The sequence below is a fragment of the Lepidochelys olivacea genome (assembly GCF_965140295.1).
Source record: "Lepidochelys olivacea isolate rLepOli2 genome assembly, chromosome: 8".
In the NCBI taxonomy this organism is placed as follows: domain Eukaryota; kingdom Metazoa; phylum Chordata; order Testudines; family Cheloniidae; genus Lepidochelys; species Lepidochelys olivacea.
In genome coordinates, this window is record NC_140418.1 from 81,107,025 (window position 1) to 81,127,150 (window position 20,126).

At 38.0% G+C, this 20,126-nt stretch overlaps 1 protein-coding gene across 22 annotated transcripts in view; it reads right to left on the reverse strand.

Moving 5' to 3' along the window:
- The window catches only part of ADGRL2 (adhesion G protein-coupled receptor L2), a 477,785-nt gene that overhangs the window by 38,208 nt on the left and 419,451 nt on the right, over positions 1-20,126 (reverse strand). For 18 of the 22 annotated variants that reach the window (XM_084636460.1, XM_084636456.1, XM_084636463.1 and 15 more), the window contains 10 exons: positions 14,928-15,224; positions 14,301-14,404; positions 13,276-13,461; positions 12,280-12,318; positions 9,245-9,428; positions 6,319-6,441; positions 5,805-6,010; positions 4,537-4,710; positions 3,038-3,247; positions 1,007-1,227 (listed from right to left, as the gene is read on the reverse strand). In XM_084636460.1, the coding sequence (XP_084492586.1) occupies positions 1,007-1,227; positions 3,038-3,247; positions 4,537-4,710; positions 5,805-6,010; positions 6,319-6,441; positions 9,245-9,428; positions 12,280-12,318; positions 13,276-13,461; positions 14,301-14,404; positions 14,928-15,224 (1,744 nt within the window). The remainder of the gene's footprint in view (positions 1-1,006; positions 1,228-3,037; positions 3,248-4,536; positions 4,711-5,804; positions 6,011-6,318; positions 6,442-9,244; positions 9,429-12,279; positions 12,319-13,275; positions 13,462-14,300; positions 14,405-14,927; positions 15,225-20,126) is intronic. The other 4 variants (XM_084636464.1, XM_084636446.1, XM_084636450.1 and 1 more) reach the window with 1 other exon arrangement.

Genomic DNA, 20,126 nt, shown 5'->3' on the forward strand with positions numbered 1-20,126 from the left:
AGTTTTTGCTATGGACTGATGAAACCCGACATCAGTAAATGCTTTATTTTCATAGGTTTTCTATGTAATTTTCAAAATTTGCCTTTAACTTTGTATCATAAACAAAGTGCTCATTCCTGAAGAATGCAAGATAGAAAATGTTCAGATGTCATGTTTTGCTGCAAAACAGTATGATATAAATAAAATACCCCATCTGGGAGTTGAATAGTAAGAAAAAACACATATGATATTAAAGTAAATGATGCATAAACTTATCGGGTGGCTTCACTTAGTGGTTCATTTTTCATATAGCCCAGCCCCCTGCTGAATCTCTTTTATTTGTCTTTCATCAGTAGCAAAATCAAGCAGCTTTCTAGAAGTCAACAATATCTTCCCATACTGTAACTAATTTCATCAAAGGACAAAGTAAAACGCCATTGGAAAGCAAATTCATGCCTCCAGCAACTCAAATCCTCAGAAACATTTTATGTCTACCTTCTGTCACTTTCTATAAATATCTGTATTTTTATAAATAAAAGGCAATGGGTAATTTTAATCCTGCTCTACCCTTCTGATAAAATATTATCAAAGTAAAACATATAGGTTGGAATATTGTACTGTCATATTTCAGAATGAGAGTTAGCCAGAGGGCCAGCTGAACAAAGAGATCTAATGAAGCATTAGCTTAAAACTGGGTGGTTAAGCCTGTCAGACACTTTAAGTTCGGAAGAATTTTTACTTAATATCCATTTGAGGCCAAAAAGTTATTTACTTTTTCAATTTGTTTCAGGTCAATCTTTTGTGTTAAAAGAAAGACCATAATTTAGAATCTGCCTCTCCAGAGTACAAATCCTCTGAACCTAGAAAATTACAAAAGACTTGATTGTAATTTGTGCATGGCATTGCCATTCTCTTACCAATAAAGCTTTCAGATGCTATTTTAGTCTGTCAGGGACACTCTGACAGCTAACAGGCTTTAAAAAAATTATTCACTTGAAAAACACTCAGGTCACTTGCAATTACTTACGCTTTCTCTGTTCCATAGCTCTTATAGTCAATAGCTGCTGAGACACCAACTACTGTGGCAGGGAAGAGGTAGCCAGCAACATAGTAGTACTTCTTCCTAGAATATTCACTTTCAAATACTTCTACTAACATGAGATAGAGCTGCACTCCTTCTAGACACATCCAGGCAAATGCTGCCAGGAAGAAAAAGTGTAAGAGGCCTGCAAATATTGGACATGCAATCTGCAAAGAAAGAGAAACATGAAAATACAAACTGCCCAAACCTTCCTAGCTAATTCGATACATTGCAAATGAAACAGTACGCAATTTTGTTATGAAGGTAGTAACTGAATATATTTCTACTAGAGACCCTTCACAAGTCCAGTGTAGTTTTCGCTAGTCAGAAACATATGCTAGATATTCAGAAATGTTAGTAATGTATTATGTCCACAGTAACTGCAGATAGTATACTCAATTGCACTATGTACATTAAGTATGGAAACAACTTATTAATATTTCTTACTGTAGAAGAATATACAGCATTAAAAACAATTCCTTAATTTTGGCATTGGGATGTTATCACTGCTGCAAGACTTATATTGTAGATGATTTGGTACATGAAGATAAATAAAGAACAGTTGGTTCTACATGTATTATTTATATCTTCTGTTTAAAATTCTTATGTAGCCATCCGAATTTTCTATCTGCTTTAATATAAAATAACTTTGCTTTTACTATTTTAGGAAGTTCTGCTGTTGTATCAGTAGCCAGTTTAGATTCACTCCTGTGTAGCTGAATGCTGGATGAAATTCTACCAAATTATGAAATTCCAAGCCACTCTCGGAGCTCTGAATGATGGGATGAATTTCACCAAAGCTTCAAAAAGTTGCATCAGACACTCAGAGGTCTTTGGTGCAGAAAGGTCATATGTTTCTGGTACATCAACATTTAATTTCAGCACCAGTTTGACAAGTACCCTTTAAATCACCTATCTTTATTAACATATGCTTCTGAATGGAAAAACACTATTTCCCTTTAAGAGGGAAATAGAAGCTATAATGGTATTTTTGATGCCTGCAAATATTATTTGTGAACATGTCCATCTTAATCTTTTGTAACACCTTTTTTCATAGATTTATAGATATTTAGGTCAGAAGGGACCATTATGATCATCTAGTCTGACCTTCTGCACAACGCAGGCCACAGAATTTCACCCACCACTCCTGCAAAAAACCTCACACCCACATCTGTGCTATTGAAGTCCTCAAATCATAGTTTAAAGACTTCAAGGAGCAGAGAATCCTCCAACAAGTGACCCGTGCCCTATGCTACAGAGGAAGGCGAAAAACCTCCAGGGCCTCTTCCAATCTGCCCTGGAGGAAAATTCCTTCCCGACCCCAAATATGGTGATCAGCTAAACCCTGAGCATATGGGCAAGATTCATCAGCCAGATACTACAGAAAATTCTTTCCTGGGTAACTAGGATCCCACCCCATCTAATATCCCATCACAGCCATTGGGCCTATTTACCATGAATATTTAATTATCAAAACCATGTTATCCCATCATACCATCTCCTCCATAAACTTATCGAGTTTAATCTTAAAGCCAGATAGATCTTTTGCCCCCACTGCTTCCCTTGGTAGGCTATTCCAAAACTTCACTCCTCTGATGGTTAGAAACCTTCGTCTAATTTCTAGTCTAAATTTCCTGGGGGCCAGTTTATATCCATTTGTTCTTGAGTCCACATTGGTACTGAGCTTAAATAATTCCTCTCCCTTTCCAGTAGTTATCCCTCTGATATATTTATAGAGAGCAATCATATCTCCCCATAACCTTCTTTTAGTTAGGGTAAACAAGCCAAGCTCCTTGAGTCTCCTTTCATAAGACAAGTTTTCCATTCCTCAGATCATCCTAGTAGCCCTTTATCCCGGCCTTGCTGTGTCAGTTACATTCAGAAACTTGAAAGCTTGGCAGTGGTGTCATATTTAAATTCACATCCATTTCAAACAGTCATTTTCACAGAACAAGATCAATATGCACACAGACTTACTTTGTATTCTGTTTTATCGATGCCTATTAGGAAAATGAACTCTGCAATGAATAGGTTGATACAAAGATTCTTGTGAATAGTATTACGATCACTTTGCAGGCCACGGAAGAAACAGAATGTGAAGATGCAGATGGCCAGGCATACAAGGGAGATGACAATTCCCACCCAGGTGATGACAGTAAGGAGTAGCTCATGCACTCCATCTTTGTACTGAAAATAATCAAGAATGGAGAAAATTAATATGGCCATTTATCAGTACAAACAGAAGATCATTTAAATAGGTAACAGCTAGAAAATTCCTGATTAATTTTATAGATGACAGAAGTGCTGAGTATTTTATTAATCTTATGTCAGGCTTATCTGCTGTTCAGGATTAGTGTGGGTGCAAGAAACGCAGCTCTGAGTGCACAGAGATAGAAATTTGAACTAGATCAGATAATATTTTTACTTTTTTCATGGTGACCTGTAAGCTTGAAGAAAATTCTGTGGAAAAGACTCGTACCGTGAATGTATTGCAGTACACACGTGCGGATACAGAGGAAAATTCTTATAATAGTCTATAAGAGAAAACCTTGTTTTTTTCCTACAAACCTAGGACTCTATATTCAAAAAGCCTGAGTGCAAGTATGTGCACATTCATCATGAAGAAATCAATTAGAACAAAAAAAAAAGCAGAGTAACTCAGCTGACCCTTCAACTTACAACACAAACTCGAATCTCATTTTCAGGTAAAGACTGGTTCAGAAGATTGTCCTTGCTTTCACTGGCCACAGAGTCAACCCTGTCATTCTCCTTGGTTTTGTTTTTTATATTGGTTGTATGGTTCAGCAACTCACTGGCAGCTTCTTTGCTGGGCTATGCTGCTGCTAGGTTTATATTTGCAGGCACTCTTGGGCTTCCCTATTTAGCCGCTCTCCAAAGTGCACAATGTCCAGGCAAAGTCTCAGAGCTGTTCAAATGTCACATGCTCTGGGACTTTAGAAATCTCATAGGCACCCTGGTGTGCAGCTAGATGGAAAAGCTCCATAGTGCAGGGAAGTTTGAAGAACCCAGTAAAGAGGCTGCTGGACCTTATCATTAGTATAGCAGCTTGTGTTTAAGGGAGGGCATAGAATACACAAGATTCTCCACAATTTATATCCAACTGTATCTGGGAGTTTGTTAAAGGCATGGGGCTAGAAGTTGAATGGAGGGACCAGAAACCTGTCCAGTACTGGGAAAGCACATCTGGTCAAAAAATTTCAAAAACAAGATTGTGACAAAAAACAGAAACATTTTTTTTTAAATGTCCCCCTCATCTTGTGATCAGCTTTATGGAAGAGGGAGGGAGAAAGGTCATATGGAGAAGAAGCTGCGCTGGGAAGTGATGCATGAAAGTTGGAAATGCTCAGAGATATGTCTGAGATTTGGATAAGCATCTGAACTTTTGCTTTCTTCTACATATTAAAGCCAAACCTTCAGAGGTTTGCTCTATACTGACTAGAAGCATCATTACTTACCGCAATTTCCCTATGGGCCATAAGGATTGCAAAGTTTGTTAGGTGGCTGCAAGCACAAGATGTATGAGTTTTATTTGTGTCAATCAGCTTGCACCCCTGAGTGGACCAATATCCCATCATAGTCCTCTCTGAGTAGTTCCAGAAGGAGCAATTTGCATTGAAATAATTGTCAGGCTGGGGGATAAAAGGATAAAATAAAATTAGGATTTTACACTCTAAGATGGCAATAACAGTTGTTCAATATATGTAAAAGGTAATTTAGATTAAACTTTGCATGTTTCGGACTATAAAGTTTTTCATCAGCAAAGTTGTGGACTATGTTGTACAAGGCAGACATCTAGTTTAAAAGGGACTTTATAGTCCGAAACACTTTAATGTGTAATCTCAATTACTGTAGATCCAATTTTAAACAATTACAATTTCCTTCTTACGATTTTATGCACTGATGGTGCATTGTAGCCTTTTTTTTTTCTTTCTGCAAAATTAAAACTGAATTTATTCTGTAGGATTTCACCTTTATCTGACCATTTAAAAACGCTGTCCCTTTTCTATTCTAATTTTTGAGCAAACCAAAGTTGCACATAAAAGGCACCAGGAAAGGATTAGCTCCTTGAGGCCTACTTCAAGGAGAACTTGCTGAAGTAGATACAAAAGAGGAAAATCCACACATTTTTCTGAGCCAGTCCTGATAGTTTACCGTGCCCACTCTTTTGGCATGGGAACAGGAAGAACCCAACTCAAACAGCAGAGTGAAAGAGCATAGTGAAAAGAAACATGGATTTAGCAGTCATGAGGAAGATGGGCAGCAAACTTTGAGGCACTGGAGACTGTAGAAGCTACACTCTGTTCTCTGTTGAATAAATCTATTTGAATAATTTGTAAAGGTTTCCCAAAGATGGCCCAGAATTAAAGTAAGTATTCCAAGTGTCATTTAATTTTGCTACATTAAACAGGCAGAGTCATAACAATTAATATTTTTCTATCCTGCTGCTAAGGTAAGAGTTAATTTTCACTTAGAAACAAATTAGAGAGTCATTTACATTTTCATGTTGATTACTGAATTAACTTTCATTAAGAATACACTTAAGTTCTAATAATCACTGAACCAGGCTCATTTAATTTTATGTTCATAGACTTAAATAAACTTGTGTCTCTGACCTAGTCCAACATTTAAAATTCAAATGGAAGGAAGGTGGTTTTTTTTTCTGCTTTGCTCTTCTCTCTTGCTGATTTTATGACCTTCCTATTAATTCATTATCATAACTCACATCAATGTGTTCCAGGGTAAAAAGCACAGGATCAGTCAGGTACACACGGCTGGACTCCTTGTTGATAGAGGCTGCGATGACGTGGGAGTTCACTGCAATGGTACTGTTCCGACCAACGAAGTCACTACCCAGCTTTATGGTCGCATTTTCGGTACTGAGGAAGCGTCCCAAACTTTTGTAAATGATGAAAACCAATTTTGCTAATCCTAGTAAAGGAAAACTCCCATTATAATGTCATGGAATTGTAGGTGAAGAGTACAATGTGTGCTGAATAATCTATTGTCTAAATGCAAAATAAAACATCAGCAAAGAGGAATGCATTATGCAGGATTTGGATTCAAATCAAAGAGACTTACACATACTCCGTACAAGAAAGAGCCCTTGAACAGCTATTTTTACTTCTGCTAGCCAATGTATTAACATATTCAAAAATGTAAGATTTAAATTACTATTGCTTTAAATGTGTATTTCGCACAGATTAAAGGAGTCAGATTGTTTATGTGCCCAAACTTACCATTCCTGCTGTTCTGTTTCACAGTGTTTGCGGAGAGTTGGATCAAATTGCCTCCTTCACTGCCCTGAGGAAATTTCAAGTCCTGCACCTGGCCTTCTGTACTGAGCACTGCAACTTCCAGAACTAGTCGGACCAAACACAAACCAACAGGGAAGGGGAGAAAAAAACCGTAGAAAACATTTTTTGTGGTCAGATTATAATGTGGCAGGTGATAACTTTCTGAAAACTCCTCATTTTGCTGTCCTTGTTTGCCTCTACAAGACAGAGGCTTGCTGGCATGTTTCAACTATGTGGACCTAGTTTCTTTAAACTTTAATTAAACCTAGTTCATACTACCAAAGTAACAGCACTTCAGTGGTGAAAACATGATAACAAACCTTGTTTTATTGTGTGCGTACAAGACATCACTTTAAAAACATTGTAAACTCTTATGTTGAAGAAATCTTAATTTTTGGAGCCAAGAGTGTCTTTACTGCATAAATGGTTAGTGTCTGTCTACAGTTTTTAATAGCAATTATACAGTACTAAGGCTATCCTAAAATACCGTAAATAGCTAGGTGCGTTTAAATAGTATAGTTCTGTGAATCTCTGTATTTGTGTCTAGAAAAGTCCCAAATATCGGTTTTCTGCATGTATGTTAAAGAGTTGTTGAAAGACATTTTATGTTTATGTATTTTAAAAAGTTTTAAATGCTACTATCAGTTTTTTACATTTTAACTCAGGCTTATATAGTGCAGGACTGAGGTTTTATAGAATTACCTTGCAAGGTTGGATGCTCTTTGATAAGTAAAATTACTCAGTTCAGGACAGACTACTTAGGAAATATCTTTGCCTCAGTGTTAAAACTTGGCATTTATGCCCACCTGTACATCACATTTGACAATGATTTCAATTTTTCTGCCTACATATTCTGAAGGATGAACACAAATGCTTCCAATAACCAACAAAACAGTTAATGTACAAGAACATGACAGATCTACAGTGGTTTTTGCATGGAAACTATTTATTTGACTAATGAGTTCAGTACAGGGTGACCAGATAGCAAGTGTAAAAAATCGGGACGGGGGGGAGGGGGAGGGGGATGTTTAGGTGCCTATATAAGAAAAAGTCCCGAAAATCGGGACTGTCCCTATAAAATCTGGTCACCCTACTTCAGTATAAGTATAAATTGTGACATCCTGGGTCACTGAAGTCAATGCAACTTTTACCACTGAGTTCAATGAAGGGGTGGAGGGCAGTATTTCACTCAGAATGTCTTTAAAGGGGAGAGAGGGAGAACTGTGGGGAATGGAGGAGACAGGTAGTCCACTGCCAGCCTTTCTGGAGTTAAGATTTTAGGTTGCTCTATTTCTGAATGCCATTTAGTTTAATGGGAGTTGTGTTTGCACAGCTGGTCTGTTAGGCCTTGACTGACATCAGTAGCCTTGACATGAAGAATATATTATTTTGATTTGAAGGCAGCTTCTCCTGAGCACTGACATACAAGTAGTCCCATTGAACTCACTAGAACTACTTGTACATCAGTGATTGAAAGATCAGGGGCCTAGATACACAATCTACTTTAAAGGAAGCTGTTGCCTTACAAGTGGCATGTAGGCTAATTTGCAAAAGGTGCGTCCTTACTCTTTTTCGAGGGGGAAAAAGTAAAGGTAAAAATATGAATGAAAAATGTCTTCAATTAAGTCAGACAAGAGAGAATACATTTTTAAAAATTATTCTTTAACAGTTAAATCCAGCTCAAATTCTCAAAAGCTTTTCACAAAGAGATTCTATCCAAAATTCTAATAAGGGAGTGAAACTTTTGTAATGACAATTGATGTAACTACTTAGTAGTGATAGTGATAAATTAGTGATGGTGATACACATTTTGTGTGAAAGTTCTATAATTAGGCAGGCAGAGTGACCACTACAAAAAGTAAAGGCCATCCAGAATTTGAATTTACAAGTGCACAGTTCACACCAATATTACTTTGCTTACAATATGATGTTTAGGATGCAGTTTTAAGAGAGAAAATAGAGGTTTAAAATATTATTTGTTTGGATTAAAATCTGAGTTGATCTAGAGGCCCTTCACCTGCGAGACCATAAGTACCCAGCAGTTCCACATTGTTCTCACACCCCTATCCAAAACATTATTTATTCAATACTCTTCCCATTCCCAAATCTCTCGGTCCAATCCCCAAGCCTCTGACCCAGCACCTCAGCATCACATGCTTCCCTTTCCCCTTGTACCTCACTGAGGACTGACTCATCAGTACACTAAAGACATTTTAATTTTATGGACCAGCAGTGGGTTTAACTATCACAAGACTATACCTATATTTGTAGATCCCTAATGCTGAGCCCTTCATCTGCGCCACCATTTAAATTCTAAATTATGTTCCAAGTATCTGCAGCTATTTTGCAATCTATGGAGCATGGTTATTCTGCATTATGGAAGATGTAGTTGCATTTTCACCTGAAGGCAGTTATGTTTAATATAAACATTTGGTCCATGTTCTATGTGCCTAAAAAATGTAACTGGCAGAGTACATTCCAGAAAGTAATTTAAATTCATTAGGAACAGATTATATATAATGGGAAAACATTTCCACAGCTCCACAGAAAGCATTTTACTTACTTCAGAAAATCCATTCTCTGGCATTTAAGCACTATTCATATCCATACATTTTGCTAATGATTTTTCAATTGTAGATGAACTTTTCAACATGAACTACTTTACTTTTTTACATAGCATTAATTATGCTACAGAAGAATAGGTTTTTTTAACTAATTAAGAAAACACCCCAATTTCTGAACACTTTCTACCAAGTACTGCAGACCCCAGCTTTCTTAGTGTACTGTGACTATTAACCTTGGTTTTTGTTTTCTTCTCATACCGGGATTTGCAGTACTTGAAACTACACTTGAAGACATATTAACTTACCAATGTTTTCGGTGGGCATTGAGACTCTAGTTGGTTCTAAGAGGTTGTCAGCCAAGACAAAAGCCCCTTCTTCTAGTGTATCAAGTAACATTGTTGCAGCATGTGCTTGTTCGGAAGAATTCATATCTTTCCAGGATTCTAGAGCTTCAGGCCTGAGGAGGTTGTTCACTGTGTCAACGATTGCCTGTATTCATTAGAAAACTACCATTAGGTGTGATTGCCCTAGGCAGTGGGAGAAAGTTTCCAACGTTATCTGGTGACAATTATAATATTTAACTGTCAAGATTATTTACTGTGATTTAATGGCACCAGAAAACTATTTTCAACATAAAAATATTTCCAACCCTTTACTGAACTAGCACAAATAGAGATGCACTAGCCACCAGCTGTGTGTTACCTGTCACTGGTAAACATGCAGATCTGGCTTGTTTCATATCAGATATGAAGACTGTGTTATTCATGTGCTGAGAAATGTAAGAACCAATGCCAATGGTCTTGCCTGAAGCTTAATACTGAAGTTAATGTCAAAAAATATAATTCACATTTAGAAAATACTAATACCAAAGTCAGCATTCCAAAGTTTAGGCTAAAAAGGCAATACTATTATCCTGCAAACTTAACACAATACATGCAGCTACAGTACATAAGCTGTTGTCTAATACAAACTCTCTCTTTTATTATAAGAGGCATGAAATGAAGTTGCCTCAGTAGTTATAAAATAATCTGCACCACTCTTTCTCCCCTTTCCTGTACCTGTTGACAAATACTTAGAAGCTTACTAACTTCCATTCCTGCACAATGGTCATTCAACAAAGGAAATCAGTAGCACAAACAAGATGCACACTGACTGACCCTGTTATCTGTGAAAGCATAATTACAAAACTGAACAAAGTTCTCATTTTTGAAAGTCTACACTGTGAAAACTATATTATTATGTATTAGGGTTCATTAAGCTGCATATAAAACAACAGTAAGTAAGGAGAAAAGGGAATTTGAAGAGACATCATTACATTCTCTTTACAAAATAATCCAATCAATCACAGTAATCAGTTAATCAATTGAAGGCAGGCTCTTACATTAATGCATAATGTAGCTGTGCATTGAATATGCCATGCATTGCTGAATCATTGTCCCATTTACCTAGTCATAACGTGTCATTAAGCACATATATAATTTGATCAGTTTAAAAGCACTGGGAATGGAAACGAAACACATTATACAAACAAAAATATTGGTTTGGAAAACTACACTGTACACATGAATGAATAGGAAAAGTTGGTCGAGACTATTGTCAGACCAAGATTAATTAGCTTAATCCATCTTTATATCCTCTTTCTGCCAGCACTGTGAGCCACTACAACCTTCCTGGAGGGTTGAAGATACTTCGAAGTGGCATTAAAAGGTTTTTTTTCTTTCTCTAATGGGAGACAGAATAGTCAAATGCTCACACTGATACTGCTGCAGCCATTAATTAGAGTGGAACAGAAATTGGTCTGTAGAGGCCAGATTCATTAGTCACCAAGAAATACAGATTGGAGCCTCTAATCTGAGGTACAATTGAATCCTCTGTCACCAAGTGGGAACTTGCTTCATTTGCATAGTGTAAGTCAGCTTTTGATTTCTAATTTCAAGAGGTTTGTTATTTTTATCTTAACAGAGAAGCTCATTTGAGACTCATTGAAAATGATACCAGTCAAAAATTAAGGTCGTGCTACTGTTTCTTGTGTATCTATATACAGCGCTGATTATATGCATTCATTAACTCGAAGCATGCCTTATTTACTATGGTACAATCTAACTCGATGTATTTCTTCAGTGGAATCAAAATGATTAGCAATATAATAATATTTCTGAGGTGCTCTCTCCTCCCTGCCAAAGGGGGGGCGGGGGAATAAAAGACTATTTTTGTCCCAATGACACGTGTCCTGGGCAATACACCAATTACTACATTTCCCATTAACTTATATCTTAAAAGGTGAACTGCAAATGAATTACGAAAATTCAATCCCATTCCAACAATATCTGCTGTGCTCCCCATTAACCAGGCTAAAAGGGACAATTAAAATATTATTATTTGAAATCTGATTCCACCACTCCTATTTCTTTTTTCCTTTTGGATCTCAGAGTAACTATTCTTGCTGTGACCAAACAGCTCTCATTTCTATGCAAGGCTCCAGCCTGTGAAGGTCGGTGACTGGAGCAGTCCTATATAAAGGGGGGAATGTCAGATAAGAGGCTTTTCTTTTTATTATGTTGTGCGGTGTTTCAAAGTTTTTATTACTCGTGTATTATATCCCATAGAGTGTAAGCAAAAATTAATAATATTTAAAAAAACTTTGAAAAACCGTGCAATATAATTTTTAAAAGCCACTTACGTGATCCACTCTAGGCCAGTTTCTTCCACTAGCAGTACTGAGTGGTGGCAGTGACATAACTGGCACAGCATCACAGTGTGGGAACTGGGCACTGCAGGGATGGAGGCTGCAGAATCTGCAGGAAACTGAAAGTCAGGTAACAATATACTGCATGCCCCCTGTAGCTTAGCTAATGGGGCACTTGGCACATACTGTACTGTAAAGTTACAGGAATGAATTTATTTTTATTTGTAGTCCACCCCCTTAAATTGCTGAATCTGACCTTAGTAATGTCTCTTAACAAAAATCTCTGGAATTTAAGATTGCACCTCAGAAAAAGGGAGAAACTAGCAATATGACACCATTTCTGTTTTATTGACTTTTTTTCTCCACGCACGTAACACAAGGAAACAGAGATATTATCATCTCCAAATCACAATGCTCATTACTGTTCTTGTACTTTTGGATTGGGGACAGGGAGCAGGAGAAGAGTTGTAAGAGCTGATCATTTGCTTATTCTGAGAGTATTATACCTGTGCAAAGCCAACATTTGTACAGTTGATATGGGGTACAAAACACATTTATCAAAGACTGAAATACATAGGATCATGCAGCAAGATGATAAAGCGTGGCAGGTTGCTGAAGCAGGGTGAAAGCAGGGTGACAGCACAGGAGAGATACCTTAAGGTAAGCCCTGCATGTCTTCTCTCGTTTTTGGAGCTTTTTAGTAAGAAAAAAGAAAATCAGAGATTAGACACATTCTGGAAGCTACAGAAATATCCAAAAATTAGTCTGATGTGTCAAATCTGCAGTATGCAGAGTCCAGATGTCTGTCTAGTTTTAGCCCAATGTACTTCCATGGGGCCATGCAACATTCTTGGAGAACACTATGCCCCAACCATATACCTGGTTATACCCTTCCTTTCCTTCATGAATGGGAGTTCTGTTCAAACTATGGGTAGACTATGGGCATATGCTTGGTCTTTGGAGAAACTCTGCTCAGCAGTATAGCTAGGGATTTTGAATAAAACCATCAACCACTCCTGCAAGAGCTAATATGCCAAGAATGTAGCTGCCACAGTGGGAGATGTGAGAGGATGGGATGGTCTTTCCAAAACAGACTGGGTGAAAAATCCTTAATTTATGTTGTGCTGACTGAATCACAGCGGGCAAGAGACAACCCGTGCCCTGAAGTTTAGCACCCACAACAGGAAAACTGGAATGATAATCTTATTATGATTCACATTCAAAAACATCAAGAGATAGTTTTATCTGTGATCATATTTGCCAGTAGTAATAACTGGGTACATGTTTAATATACCCAACTATCATTAGTAACTAATGCTTGGGTCTTAAATGGACTAACAAAGGCTCTGATCCTGCAATCGGTTTCCATGAAGATATGCTACTCCCCAGAGTTCAATAGTGTCACTTCTTCTCAAACCAGAGGTGATATATTCAATATTTGAATAAGCATACACACATTTTATATTTGAACCCAGTCATCTATTGAGCGTCATGTCAGCCAGTTAATAAAATTTACACTTTATTGTGGATTTGTTTTTTTCTTAAATCTTTATTTGTACAGTAGGAGTAAAGCTCAGATTTGGCAGTAATGTTTCTGAAAGGAAAAAAAAAAGATTATCCTAGCAAATGGAGGTGTGGGAAGCTGTGTACCTTGTTATAACTCCGCCCAGCTGAGTCTTTTTCACTAGGCCTCAGTTCTTGCAGTTGAGCATCAAGAATGTCCACCAACTGTTCCATCAACCTCACCGATGAACTCACATCACCAGCAAAAACTGGTCCTTTGGTGTGTTTAGCCAGTTCATTGGCCAGACTAGCAGCATTTTCTCCACTTCTGATCTGAAATGACAATTTATATTATCTCAGCAGGATCCGTTGTTCTGCTTGTGGCTTCCAATTCTTATTCTCTGTATACCTTTGTTGTGGTGAAATAATCATTTGCACGTACGTTGAAATCCGCAACTAACTGAACCAATAACTTTATCTCCGCAGATTAAAAGTTCTTAGATCCATGACACACAAAAGCAGTTCTTAACAGCCATCAAATCCAGAAATCAGATTGGTGATTTTGGGTCAGATCTTCTTTTCATCTTCACTTTTATTTTACCACTGTTATCAGACACTAATAAATCTTTTTGTTCATATCAGTGTTTGAGGCATTTGAAAGTCAAGCAGCTGGTAGTGATGGCAAATTATTTAGTTTCAAAACTTCACTAATGCTCATTAGGGAGGGGAAGCACAAAAAGTGATGCTGCACTCTAATCATATTCTGTTTTAATGCATTTTTTTAGAATTCTAGTTTCTTCCATCATTTTCAGTTAGCTAAACATCTGCTTATACAGTACATATTTTGGTGTGCACTTTATAGTACTTGATTTATTAGGTGAATGTACTTTTTTCTATTGAACATCAAAAAGCGCGTCTGAATTTAATAGAAATGAAATTAAGCAAGCATGGACTCATTAAAAGAGTTTAATTTAGAAAACAGCTTACCAAAGAACACATGTGAATCTAGCTTTCAGTAAATGCTTTACAGACAAAGTATGCGTAATTCTTTCTGCTTTTAAATTGAACAAAGAGTAATAAAGATGGTTTCAACATACAAAGCTGAATAATTTATGTTCAGAGTTAAAACCCTTAATCACCAGTGTGTATCATATTAAAAGGTTCCAACCAACCTTCTGAGCCAGCTGATTTACCCAGTGTGAGGTACAGTTGCTAAGATCAGGGCCCTTAGGGTTCCATGTTCCAGTGGAAACCATGCAGAGATACGAGGCAGTTCCTACAACAGATGTAGAAACAACAGTGAAATTGAAACCATTTTTCTGCATGCATTCGGGAAATCAGCTACAATGCACTCCATACTCTATATTAAATTTTGAATAGCACTAGTGGAAACAACTGACAATAACTGACAAAACGTAAGAAAATAATGTAAATTACAAATGGCAATACACAAGTCAGGGTAAAGTATCAGACTTTCACAGCAAACAAAAAGCTCTTGATTTTCCCTAGAAATCATCCAGAGAGCAGCTCCTAATGGGAAAGGCAGCTGTAAAGCAAGCTTCTCTACAGTTCTCAAGCAAAGACCTAAAGTTTGCCCTGGATTCTTGAAAAGTGTGTGTGAGGTAATTCTGTACCTATATTCAAATGTCTTTTATAGATCAAAGCATGAACAAACGCTACATACTTCAAGTAACAAAAATCATGAGAGTTTGAGATTACCCAAAACAAAAAATGCCATAAGAGTTGTCCATTCTTTTTGAAACATTTACTTGAGATCAAGATTTTTTTTAAGGCAATACCTCGAGTTCCTTTGGGACAAGGACGTTCAACCATCATTCCTCTTTGTGTCTGAGGCCAGCTAATCCCCCTGGCCTCATCAGGTTCACAGAATCTCTCTGGCAAAGGGAAAAAACTTGTCACTGGAGGAATTTTCGTTGTGGAAACTGCTGGTGGTGGCTTGGGCCCTCTGCTTCCTTCCTTTGTGCCTCCAGCTAATGTTGTGCTTATGGGGCCTTTCTGTGAAGTCGTGCTTATGGTTGACACAGTGGTTTTGTATAGCTCTGCTGAAGAAGTTATTGTCACTGCGGTAGTAGGCACTGTAGGGAGAAAATAAAGAGTAATAATAAAAATAATGGTTCTTCAAAATAGTGAAGAAAGGTAACAAAAGGTTATGTGATTTTACATGATTCTCTGGTGTCTTTTTTCTTTATTTCAGTATCAATCTTTTGTGCTCTCTACAGTCACTGTTAAGCATATAATTCTGAATGTCTATTTTTTTTTAATTCTCTCAGTCTCAAATTAACATGATGGTTCAGTACATTTTGTTTACACCTTTTCTCTGATACAAATTGATAGTTACATTTCTAAAGGCCGAGAGGCACTAGTAACGAATTATCAGTACATGACAAATACACATAAAACAATTAAACACGTTCTAATGACCTTAAAAAAGAGCAGCCTGATAGAATAATTTAAATCAACGTGCTGTAAACAATCAAGCTCAGTGTAACAACAAAAAATTGTGGACTGTAAATAACTAGGGCATTTAAAAATCTAAAAAACCATCGAGTCACCCACTCTACACCTTGCAGGAAAATAATTACTGTAACATCTTCCCACCCGGCATCATTCTTGCTTGATTAGATCCCAACAGAAGAAAAGCCTAGAATGTATGTGTTGTCTTAGTTTTTGATCATCTTGGGTTTTAACTTTATATAAAGCAGATATGAAGAAACGAGTAATTCAAGCCTGTGGCAAGTACATGGCTTAATCTTCTGTGTCAAGACAACACTGGGTTAGGCCAAATAATTTCTGATTTGAGACCTAGAATGGATTGATTCTGCTGACCCACATAGGGAATGTACTAACAAATGTGCTGATGAAATACAGAACAGATCTGTTTGGAGTGCTATTAAGTTACAGAAGTATAATATTGGTATCTGTGAATATTGTGCTCACCACCATAATTTGTTCATCTGATAGCAATAAGAGCCAGTGGAAGAATGCAGCTGCATCATTTGTTATTTCTGCATCTCCACAGGTATGCATGATGCTTTACAGACAAAGCAAAGACAAGCGCCTGCCCTGAAGAATTTACAAATGAAGGACAGGCATTTACTTCACCTCTTATCAGACAATACTGGAAACAAGTGGCTTTGACATTTTTCCGTTTTTGGGGTTGTTGGGTTTCGTTTTTTTTCTGTTACTTCTCATAGGCTAACCCTAATTATACAAAAGGAATTTTCATCTCATGTCCTTGGGTTATGACTTATGAAAAATATACATACTTGAAATTAAATTAAACCACAAGTGCAAACAAGAAAAGAAGTACCCAAGCTGTCTTTCAGAATTTTTCAAAAAATGTTTTGTTAAGAGTCTCAAATGTTGTTTACATATTTCACGTTACACAATCTTTTTTTATTAAAATCTTTTTTCACACTATTCACTTATAACAATTCTTCCTGGATAAATGTTTTATAGACACTAACAACTGACCACGCTAAAGTAAAAATTTACACTGCAATTTTTGATTTGTTTTCAGTTTCAAGTTCTTAAAGAGCAAACTAAATTTCTTCCAAAAACAATATATGCAAAGATATTCGTTCTCACATTATTCTCCATCTCAATCAGAACCTTCTTAAATTTGCATCTTATTTTCAGTCTAATTTATTTACTGTTTGAGTACTGCCTGTGTAATCCTGCTGAACTTCTTGCCTACCCAGCTGCAGCAAAAACCTATTCAAACCTGTCTATCTTTTTTTGTAAGTATTTGCATGACATCTTGTGAAACCTCTGTAATTTTCTTTTGATTACAATGCAGCCAGGCTTTCAGTGCTTTCTCAATTAACATTTGTCAAAAGCATCACAATCACTTGAAGAAGTGTCAAGTAACTGCTGCTGAATCAGGCGCTGAGGGTGGGGAGGGGAGAATAGAGCAGGGGAGAACAGATTATAACTATTATCCTATATATCCCATGACACACAGTGCTAATTAGTACATATTTAATCACTGAACTCTGTATTAACAATATTGCAATTAGTACTGTTTTATTAGACCTTTACTTTTGGTTTTGGGACAAGAATAGTCTAAATACTATAGGAACTAGCTAAATATCCATAAAAGGACTCATGACAAATATTTGAAATTCAATAGTGAGATGACTATTTTAAGAACACAATTTCATACTGCAACTCTGAGTGCAGCTGATCTGCTGCAGACTATTTTCAATGCTACCCATTAAAATAAATTATACAGCACATCTACTTTGGTTTTAAAGATGATCTGCAAATACTGCTAATAAGAAAGACATTTTCAAAATTATTTATAATCCTTAATTAGTAATAACATAAAATCACAAAAATAAAATTTTAAAAAACTATCTGCAAAATACTCTTCTCAAGACCGGAGTGGAATTCCATATCTGAAAGAGCACACTACAATAATCCAAATGGAGTTGGAAGTGCAGGGAAGGAGAAGCACCTTCAGTGGAAAATGTTAAAAGAATGACACACAATTCATGAAATCACTTTTGAAAAACATCTAGCATTTAAAAGGCAGGTCATCTTGTTTTTAAGGAACTATCGGAGGATATACTCTACAACATAATCTAAGATTTCTGTTTACTCTAGGCGCAAAACTGGAGTTTATTCTTTTTCATTGCAATTTAATTCGAATCATGACTGTTAGGTAATGTCTGTCTTGCACTAGGAAGGAGCGAACATGCAAGCCTCATATACCATCAACCAGAATTTTCATTTTGAGGAGGTGATGGCTGTCAAGTAACTGCTTACACCCCAGGACTGCATCTCAGAGTCAGGTAGAAAATCACCCTCTTGTGCCCAGGAGCGGGGATGGGACTGTAGAGGGAAAAGGAATGTTTAATTTGCCTCACACATCAAAACCAAAGGAGTTATGAAATCTTGTTTTGTGTGGTCTTAACTTTTAGACTGGGCTACAATACTTGTGGCAATGGGAGGAAAAACCTTCCTTTTAAAAAAAAAAAATCATTTGTGAGAATGTGTTCAACTGAAACTGGACTGCACAAACAAACAAACAGAGGTAAACATAATTACTGTGTAGAAGGTAAATTAGCGTAGATTTGTATCATCCTTTTTCCTAGACCAAATTTAAATTAATACTCAACTAGCCAAATAGGGTTGCCAACTTTCTAATTGCACAAACCCGAACACCCTACTCTGCCCCCTCCCCTGAGGCCACGCCCCTTCTCTGAGGCCTTGCCCCTGCTAACTCCATCTTGCCTCTCTCCATCGCTCACTCTCCCCCACCCTCACTCACTTTCACCAGGCTGGGGCAGGGGCTGGCGAGTGGGTGACTGAGGGCTCTGGATGGGGGTGCGGGCTCCGGGATGGGGCCAGAAATTAGGAGTTCATAGTGTGGGAGGGGGTCCAGGCTGGGTCAGGGAGTTCGGGTGTGGGAGGGTGTGAGGGCTCTGGGGTGAGGCTGGGGATGAGAGGTTTGGGGTGCAGGAGCAGGCTCTGGCTGGAGGCGGAGGGCTTTGGAGGGGGCTCAAGGATGGGGTATTGGAGGAGGTTTGGGGTGCGGGCTCTGGGAGGGAGTTTGAGTGCGGGAGGGGGCTCACGGATGCGGGCACTGGCCGGGTAGCGCTTACCTCGGTCGGCTCCCGGAAGCGACCAGCATGTCCCTCCGGCTCCTAGGCTCAGGGCCACAGTTCCCTGTGCCTAGGAGCGGGACATCCCGGCTGCTTCTGGGAGCCGTGTGAAGCCAAGGCAGGTAGCGAGCCTGCTTTAGCCTCGCTGTGCCACCAACCAGATTTTTAGCGGCCTATTAAAATCTCCCGGATTGCTTTCAATAGTCACCGGGAGACCGAGGCCAATTCTGGTAAACTCCCAGCCAATCCGGGAGGGTTGGAAACCCTCTACCCAAATGGATTACTCCTTCCACCACTGAAAATATAGGAACCACTGGGGTGAAATACAGCAACTATTTAACAGTGTGCTATGTAACAGAATAGCCTAATAATTTAAGACAAGGAGTAAATAATTATTTTCCTCTGAATGGAAAGGAAAGGGGAACTTAGACAGTAAAGGCCAGATTACCAAAGGTATTTAGTAACTGCTTTTCAAAATCCCACTAGGCATCTAAGTGACTAACTCTCACTGAAATGCTTAACTCCCATTGACTTCAATGGAAGTTGGGGCCTAGGCACTTTTAAAAATTCTACAATGTTCCTATCTGCATCTTTAGGTGCTTAAATACCTTTAAAAATCTGGCCTTAAATCCCAATGACTTTCAATGAGACGTAGCCACCAACATGCCTAAATCGATTCTGAAAATGAGACTTAGGGCTTGTCTACACTTAAAACGCTGCCCCATTGCAGCTGCACTGTAGTAACGCTTCAGTGAAGCCACTACCTGTGCCAACAGGAGGGCTTGACTCAATGGCACAGGTATTGTACCTCCCCGAGAGGCGGTAGCAAGGTCCACAGGAGAATTCTCCTATAGACATAGCACTGTCTACACCAGTTAGGCTGGTTTAACTGCATCTCTCAGAGGTCTAGATTTTTCATATCCTTGAGCAACATAGTTATACCGATTTTATTTCCGAGTATAGACCAGGCCTGAGGCTTCTAAGTCACTTAAGCACTTTTGAAAATTACCCTAATAAAGTAACAATAGACACATTGGCACTTGGCTAGGTCACTGAGTTAACACTTCCTGTTCCCACAAACAGTGCTGTCGGAGTTGAAATAGCCCACAAGTAGCAAGGGCCTTTATTTTACAGCTCTTCTGAAAGATGGCCCCCTAGCACAGACCTGGGGTATTGTTTCAGTAGTGACTCAGGGAAATCACCAGCACTTGCTGCAGCACCTAGGTATTAAGAAGTTGCGCAGCCAGCTATTAACTCAGCCAATCCTGCTTAGCTGAGAACACAAAGTTAGCATAGCCATCTTCTTAATTGATATCTGCACATGATAATAAAGGTTTCAGTAAACTGGCAAAATTGCTTCAGTTGAAA